Source organism: Pectinophora gossypiella, chromosome 5 (genome assembly GCF_024362695.1).
Source record: "Pectinophora gossypiella chromosome 5, ilPecGoss1.1, whole genome shotgun sequence".
Taxonomy (NCBI): Eukaryota; Metazoa; Arthropoda; class Insecta; order Lepidoptera; family Gelechiidae; genus Pectinophora; species Pectinophora gossypiella.
Genome location: NC_065408.1, coordinates 15,481,969 through 15,490,465, shown reverse-complemented (window position 1 = coordinate 15,490,465; position 8,497 = coordinate 15,481,969). Strand labels below are relative to the sequence as shown.

Genomic DNA, 8,497 nt, shown 5'->3' with positions numbered 1-8,497 from the left:
AATAGGAGTCCTTTGTTTAGGGATTAGCCTGTATTATTGTACTATAGAAAATAAAATGAATATTTCTTCACGCATTGAAAAAATGTTGCTTATATTTGAGAATCACCACACTCCACCACAGCGTGGTGGAGTATGCTCCATACCCCCTCCGGTTGATTGAGGGGAGGCCTGTGCTCAGCAGTGGGACATATATATGCTGTTTATGTTATGTATTTTTGCGAATAGATAATAATACAGGTAAGACAAAAAACTTGGGATGTCTTAGGTGGACAGTTCCGTCGTTTTTGTATGCAGGTAAAATGACTGGTGAACAATACAATACAAAAAACTCGTTAAGCACACAAACGATTTCTACCATTCGCGCTTATCGCTATCGGGCCACTAGCGTCGATAAATACTTCAAATATAATCCTCTCAGACGACGCCCTGAGCCGAGGTTCGGGGCCAACTGGGCCTGTAGTAAGACAACATGCCTCAGGGGACACGCCTGAGGCCTATTGTTTTACAGCATACAGCCCTCAGCGCCACTGTCCGGCCTAATAGTTAATGTAATTTATGGCAAATCTACAATAAGCCACGTCAAACAAAAACACAAAAGAAACGTATTAAAATTAAATGGTTGGTAGAAAAGGCGACCTTACCAACAACAACTCAACAAACAAAGCGACTTCACAAATCCTAACATTTTTTTGTAGAATGATCGCCAGTGTTTGGCACTTGCGTATTACCGATAGGTACCTATCGAGGTGAGTTGGGCCACAAATAACCAGAAGAAAACTTGCAGCCACTTTTGGTACGAATTTGTATGGTGTCAGGTGATCACCCCATTGTCTATACTATATCGTCACTGGATATGCAAAAATTGTGACAAAATATTCTAAAATAGCAGTCTATGTATTCTTATAATGTGTTGTTACTTTTCGGTGGATAAGAAAACGATAGGTACTTAAAATAATGTATGCAGGAATTAGGGTCATTATCTCGGCTCATATCATATAAACTAATGAACCTATCTAACTTACTAAATAAATCTTATTTCAGATGATATGCAAGAGAAGCTAGAGGAAAAAGTGATGGAGGTTATAGACGCACTGAGTGCGCGTTCCAACGCCGCCCGCGCCGCCGCCTTCACATCGCTGCGCAGCGCCTTGCAACGTCGCAACCTAACCACCCTGCTTAGCAACCAGCGCGCAACTCTGGCAGATCACGTCACTAAAGCGTTGCGGAGAGGAAAGGATGGAGAAAGGCGTGCGGCCGCCGCTATCGCACCGCTCTTAGCTTTGCAGGTATATTTTATCTTTTTTTGTTATTTACATTAACGACGAGCCGTGGTAGCTCAGTTGGTAGAACGCTGAAAGTGAGAGGACTTTTGAGGTCGCAGGTTCAAATCCAGCACATGCCTAAACCAATCATTATCACATGCTCGGCAGGCAAACATCGTGAGGAAACCCACATTCCCGAGAAATGATTTTTTCGGAGGTATGTGACCTAATCTGTATTGGACTGGTTTTCCCTTCGCGGGTTGGAAGGTCAGACAGGTAGTCGCTTCTGTGAAAAACCAGACAAAAAGCAAAAAAATAACTTATCCCACATATGCTTGCAAGCAAACTGAGCGTGTAACATTCCTATCACACTTAACAAACGACCTGATGCCCTTGAAGACCTGAACCGATTTCCACCAAACATAGCTAAGAACACTCTCGACTGATATACCGTTCAAACAAAAAAAAACCGCATTAAAATCGGATCATCCGTTTGGGAGCTACGATGCCACAGACAGACACATAAACATTTACACAGACACGTCAAACTTATAACACCCCGTCGTTTTTGCGTCGGGGGTTAAAAATTAGATGGTGTTTACAGGAATTAGCACCAATGTATATGTAAATGTATGTTTTCAGATCGGCGAGGAAGGCACAGAGGAGTACGTCCGCGAGGTGCGCCCCGCGCTCGTGGCCGCCGCCACCGACAAGTCTGCCTCCATCGAGGCTCGCACTGAGGTAACCATAACGTCTCGACAACCATCTTTGTCTAACATAACACATGACATAGTCAGAGCATGGTAGAAGAAGACCAGAGGAGTTCATTTTTTTTTTTATTTATTCGGAAAACAAAGAGTTCCATTGGTGTTAGTAGCACTTAAAGTAGGTTAGTAAAATTAAACTAAACACAAAAAAATGGCCACATCGAAGCAATTCATCTAAGAAAGCGATATTGCTATTTGACATTTGTTTGCATTGCGCACTTAATTTTATATGCGCAAATGTCAAATTTACAAAATAGAAGAAGTATTAACATCTATGATGTGTATATTTCAGTGCTGTTCATCGCTGGCAGTGCTGTGTTACCTACTAGAGGAGGACCTCACAGAGATCATCGAGGTCATGCGCATGTACGAGACTATCTTCAGTGGCAGCTATCTCAAGGTAACGACACATAAACAACCTATATACATCACTGTGGTGAGAATAGGCCGCCTAGAACTGTCGATACTATTGTTTTAAAAAAATCTTCTATCGTGTGGGTTGTGAGGTGAATTACCAACCTCATCAATCCTGGTGTCAGGGTTACTATTGAGCCGCCAAAGGCCCCTGACATGGTTCACGTGACGACTACTTACATCAGTAACCGGGATCAACGGCTTAACGAAAAACGTTTTAAAAACTATCGATAGGCAACCCTAATCGTAGCGTATCACGATCGCGTCGCGGAAGCGCGTGACTTTCGCCTGGGTAGCGCTCGAGGCGCTTTCCAGCAGTCGTGGCCGCTACAAGCACACGTCGTCCCCAGGGCGACGGCAGCGTGAAGGTGTCGGGCGCGGCGGTGGAGGCGGGCGCGCTGCACGCGGCGGCGCTGGACGGCTGGGCGCTGCTGCTCACGCTGCCGCCCGCCGCGCACGCCGCCGCGCTGCTGGCCGCGCAGCCGCCCGGCCTGGCGCGCCTCAGGGACCTGCTGGAGGCGCACAGCCTGGAGGTGCGTTACACTACACATTTTTTTTTGACGTGACTTATTGATTTGCCGCATTAACTACTTGGCTGGACTAAAAACTACACTCTACACACTACACTTACCTGTACTATACCGCACCGCGCCACAACACTCCGCCCAGACCAATTCGTATCGGGCGCTCATCTCATCACCTCTTGGTCTTAATTAATCTTAAAGTCATTTAACATCTCTTACTGATTACCGTAAGTTGCTAAGGAATAAGAAGAGCGCGGACTATGTCTCTCGCTCACACTTACGCGGTGAGACGGCGCACGAAAACAAAATAAAATATGGAATCTCTAGGATCTACCTGTACGATACATAACATCGCACATTCATCACGAATCTAGGTCGACCCACGTTAGTTCACGATTAATCATCGCGTGTACTCTCTATCAGTTTGTCATTTAATTCCTATAAATAAATCAGCAATTCATCTCTCTATCAGATATGATAAAGTAAAGCTGTACGAACCGTACATCTTTATGGTCCTTCGAGCCGGATCTCGCGTGTGCGTTTTATTTTGTGATTTTTTATCGTGAAAATTCGTCCCGCGTAAGCGTCACCCATAATGCCTAATGGATCCGAAACAACAACTTACACTTTTTAAAAAATTCTAAAATAAATTGTGAATTTATGGCGAGCCTTTTCTCTCACGCTGTTTTTTTTTTTGTCTGTATAATGAAACTCGTGAACTTTATCACGACTAGTCACATGTACGCCATTAATTGCGGATAAACATAAAAACTATTTATGATTAATCTAGAATATAAAACTCCGGAAATTGCAATTAGTTTCCTGGGTAATCTGAGAATCTTCCAATTTTTCCCTCGAATTCCCGGAAACGCAACCCGAAAATGTAAAATTATAAATGAAAACTAAATGAATTCTCTTTCCCATATCCAGGTACGAATGGCAGCCGGCGGCGCCCTAGCCATCGCACATGAATGTACATCGGAGCCCGACGCGAGTGGAGACGACGCGCTCATAGCGGACCTACTGCCCCGCCTGCAGGAACTGGCCCGAGACTCGCACAAGTACCGCGCCAAGCGAGACCGCAAGCTGCAGCGGGCCACCTTCAGGGACATACTCAAGTACTTCGAGGTTCGTATTGTAGCGTATGTGATGACGTGGGCATGAAATTAAAGTAAGGCCAACCAGACGAGATAAAAAATGTAAACAAAGTTTCAGGGGTTCAAAACCTTTTTATTTGAATAAATTATCATAAAGTTCGAATTTTAATTGCTGTCGTCTGTAGACAAAGATCATTCGTCGAAAGAGTCCGAGTCAGCTGTGTGTATGATAAAACTATCAATCATGTTGTCAATACTGTGTTTAAATCAACTACTCATAATAACAGCAAAAATCGAAAATAAAACTAACAGACACGGAATAATAACAACAAAAGCTAAGTAAATACGGAGACGAAAAAATATGTATCACTTCGACCGCAATCCAAATAGAAATGAACTTGTTCATAAAACGTCGGACTAAATGTTGACAGCTGCGGTACTGACTGCTTTCCTGTACCACGAAACACACAACGACAGCTGTCGTTGACCAACTGACGCAATAACTGCGCGTACGAGTGATAAGGACAGAGATATTAATCCCTGGCTATCGCAATGTAACTCAGTAACGTTCCGCTTGTATACGTTTTTTATCTCGTCTGGTTGGCCTTACTTTAGCAGAAGTAGCCTCCTAAGACCGAGTTTTCCAGACAGAGTATTGAGACACAGGTACGATTCCCAGTGCATTAACTTTATTTTAAGGAGAAGCTTACCTAAACTGTCTATTTTGCTTGTATGTTCCTTATGTCTGTTTTATTGTGTACAAATAAATAAATAAGCTTATGGAAACAAAATACCTTCTAGAGGTCTGATAAATCGCCGAAGACGAGTTGATAGCCCGAACCGCAACCGTGAATCGGTTGTAAAATTTTGTAATTTTTTCCCTTCTTTTGTATATAACATAACATAAACAGCCTATATACGTCCCACTGGTGGGCACAGGCCCCCCTCAATCAACCGGAGGGGGTATGGAGCGTACTCCACCACGCTGCTCCAATGCTGGTTGGTGGGTCCCTTCTTTTGTAATTGGACTTAAAAAGCTGTTGATCGGTTGCAGGAAGACGAGGTGCCGTCGCTCACCATCCGCGTGGGCTCGGAGTCGGTGTCGTGCCCGTCGTGGGGCTCGCGCCTGGCCTACGGCGCCCTGGCCGCGGCGCTGGGCGCCGGCCTGCAGACGCTGGCGCCGCACTCGGCCGCGCTGCGGGCCGCGCTGGGGCTGGCCGACGTGCTGCCGCTGGACGTGCCCGCCGTCAAGCTCAACAAGCTGCAACGGGTACGTCCTGCGCCATACAATAAAGCCCGCACACCACGCTATGCTTCTTCCTTTTCTGTCCCTCACAACCGCCATTTGCCAGAGCGAGATAATACGACCTCGTTCGCGCTCCCACTCTTTAAAAAAGTGCAATGCAGTTGCAGCCTAGGTGATACTAAGTAATAATAATAAAAATACCTCGTTTTACACAGACACTACATATTAGCGGTATCGTATATCTGTGTGTGTAACGTCTGACGCCCATACGATTGAAGACTAAAGTAAAAACGAGGAGGGGTGAAATAAACCTAGCACAGCTACTGGTAGGGATCGGGGAGTTATACTCCATCTCCCCCTCATTACATTTTTTATAAATGTAGATAGAAAGAAACGTTTCTTATATTGATAGTTGCTTAGTGGAGCCGTGATAGCCCAGTTGGTAGAACGCTTGCTTATCACTTTGAGGTCGCACGTTCGAATCCGGCACAGGCCTAAACCAATGATTGTCGAATTTGTTCTCGAATTCATGTTTGGATCATAAATGATACATGCTCAGCGGTGAAGAAAAACATCGTGAGGAATGCATTTTCGAAGGTATGTGATAATGTGACCTAACCTGTATTAGGCTGGTTTTCCATTCACGGGTCGGAAGGTCAGACAGCCAGTCGCTTCTGTAAAAAAATCGTACCTGTCAAATCTTCAAGTTAAACGGATCCCGGGAAAAACAGGATACACTAGGGAAATCATGATTATGATGGGTGATCATGGTTATTTATTTTCTTTCCCAGCATCTACAGAACAACGCTGCGTGTAAGGCGCGGACAGTGGCGCGCAACAAGAACAGAGACAAGCGCTCCGCCGCGCTCGCCATCTGATACCGTCGCCGTCGCCTGTACATACTCTAGTGATAGTCCCAGCTCTACACAGATCGGTCTGACTCTCTCATTGGCCAAATACTACGGCCGTGGCAAGTCTATAACATCAGCCCATACACGTCCCACTGCAGGGCACATGCCTCCCCTCAAGGAGCATACTACGCTACTCCTTTTCAGGTTGATTGAGGTATTAGAATCACACCAAAAAAGCCGCTTTACAAGTTAATCAAGTTGTAAAGACTTCAATTTTAATGTAAACTTCAAGTGCCTATATTCTACTGGCCTTTTAGCCTATAATTGTGTGTATTTTTTTGGGCTTATTTGTCCAGTATGACAATGGCCTTCTGTACGTCCTTCCACTTTTGTCGGGCCCTCCGCGGACTAAAATATCCTAGAATGAACCCTAAAATTCGGTAGGATTTCTAGTGTCTTTCAGAAAGGGAAAAATATAGCAATATTTCTTATGTAAAGTTCAGAAATGAAACAAGAGAAGCTGACCATCTGTGTAGACTTAAATTTGGCTCTCTCACCATTCTATAGCTTAGATCTGTAGATCTTTTTATATTTTATTCCAACAATGAAGTCCAACGAGTTTTAGACTCAAGATCATAATTTTAATCATAATATACCTATTTTAGAATGGTGAAATAGCCCGTATTTTAATATAATGTTTAGAGCCGGTTTTTAAGTATCCGATGGCCACAAAGCGAACATGCAGTGCCAACGCAGTTGTTCAGGTTAGTTCCTAATGTTGGCACGGCACAGTCAGGTTGTCTTTGTGGTCGTCACGTGATCGAGACATGACGTCACGACTGATGGTCGGTTCCGAAAAAAAATCGTTTGGCACATAGTATTAGATCGCTCGGCTTAGTTTAACGCTAGCATCGCGGAGAACGTCTTACGTGTTAGCTTAAAGTAGGCTAGTTGTCGAACCAAAGAAATTGTTGTTTATATAAAAATATAGAAACTGGAACCGCCTATCCTATTCGGCTATTCTTAGCTCGAAAATATATCGTTATTTTTCCACCTCAAGCAATAAATTCACCAGCGAAATCCTTTATAATTATTTGTATTAGGTATCGTTACTTTTACATTATCGCCGTTTTTTAATATTTCGTTTTGTATAGACGTTTCGACTTACTCCATATCTTGGTGGTTTGGGCTTGCTCTACGTCCCGAATGAGTGTTGGTTGTTACTTTAACACTGCCATAATGGTGAAACGTTGCAGTTTTAGTGGAATATTTTATATTTTACTTTAATGTTATATTTTATTGATATATTTTTGTATAAATTTGACGGTTGAGGTTTCAATGTGTTATAAATTTGTATCACAATTATTATAATTATTAAATAGCCCAATTGTAGCACTAATACTATAGTTATTGTTTGTTTTTATTGCAAAGGAAATCAAGTTGTGGAGTAAGAAATATATTCTAATGATTGATGTAATATTTTAGTGCAGAAAACTGAAATTGCCCATGTACCATGTATTTTAGAAATTATTTGTAGGATTGATATTAATGTAAGGGGTTTGAAATTAAATAATCTGGTTGTTCGGCTCGGATGTTGACTAAACATAGAGAAGTAATAACGGAATGCAATTTCAGCTTTCTGGTTTACTATGACTTGTACTGTAACGTGTAACGAAGTCGTATACTTGCGTATCGTTAATCCTAGCATTATATTATAATATAATGACAGTGCAATTCATATTTTCTCTGTAAATATTATTTTAATTTAATGTGCGTTACCGCGGCCGCCTCTACTGTACATTAATTAGGCTAACGGAATGTTGAAATAATATTTATTATGAGAATTAACTTTGTTTTATTTCCTTTAATTTTTCTGTGTAGTGATGCGTTATCCACTAATGTGTCGAATTCAGAATCTGCCGAATCCAGAATCTGAAAATGTTACCCCCTCTTTGAAAAAATATGATGCACGATTTTTGTTGGGCACAAATAGTCTGTTCAATCCCGAATCTGTCCAGTCCAGCGCAAAGGGTGGCCACCATCACGGATCGGGATTCTGACTACACAGAAAATTTGACGCCAAATATCAGAATTTGTCGGTCTGCCATTCAAGTTGCATTTTTTGGTGGCCGTGCCAGGGATAAGGAACATATTAGAATTTCCTTTTACTTGCGCAGTTCTGAATTCCCCTTGATGCGCGCGACTCGAACTTGCCCGATCTTTTTAATACATAAGTTTCTTTCTTTGATCTCGCATTAGAAGGGTTATTTTTTATTCGTAGTTATAAATGGGATTTACCGAATCTAACCCGGTTTAGGTTAATTTGGTTAAATTCC

The 8,497-nt window shown here is 42.7% G+C and overlaps 1 protein-coding gene across 1 annotated transcript; it reads left to right on the top strand.

The window, feature by feature from the left end:
* Positions 1 to 1,015: 1,015 nt before the first annotated feature.
* LOC126367068 (interferon-related developmental regulator 2-like) lies at positions 1,016 to 8,005 on the top strand. Its single transcript, XM_050010464.1, has 7 exons — positions 1,016 to 1,286; positions 1,905 to 2,003; positions 2,322 to 2,429; positions 2,794 to 2,976; positions 3,898 to 4,095; positions 5,119 to 5,334; positions 6,102 to 8,005. Exons 1-7 carry the CDS (start codon positions 1,047 to 1,049, stop codon positions 6,186 to 6,188), a joined length of 1,131 nt encoding a protein of 376 aa, XP_049866421.1. The 5' UTR covers positions 1,016 to 1,046; the 3' UTR covers positions 6,189 to 8,005.
* Positions 8,006 to 8,497: the final 492 nt, after the last annotated feature.

Excerpts from the sequence above, each read along its gene's own strand:
- LOC126367068 (XM_050010464.1), top strand. The coding sequence starts at position 1,047 with ATGCAAGAGAAGCTAGAGGAAAAAGTGATGGAGGTTATAGACGCACTG. Across the intron at positions 2,004-2,321 it reads CCATCGAGGCTCGCACTGAG|TGCTGTTCATCGCTGGCAGT; the intron begins GTAACCATAACG and ends TGTATATTTCAG. Across the intron at positions 4,096-5,118 it reads ACATACTCAAGTACTTCGAG|GAAGACGAGGTGCCGTCGCT; the intron begins GTTCGTATTGTA and ends GATCGGTTGCAG.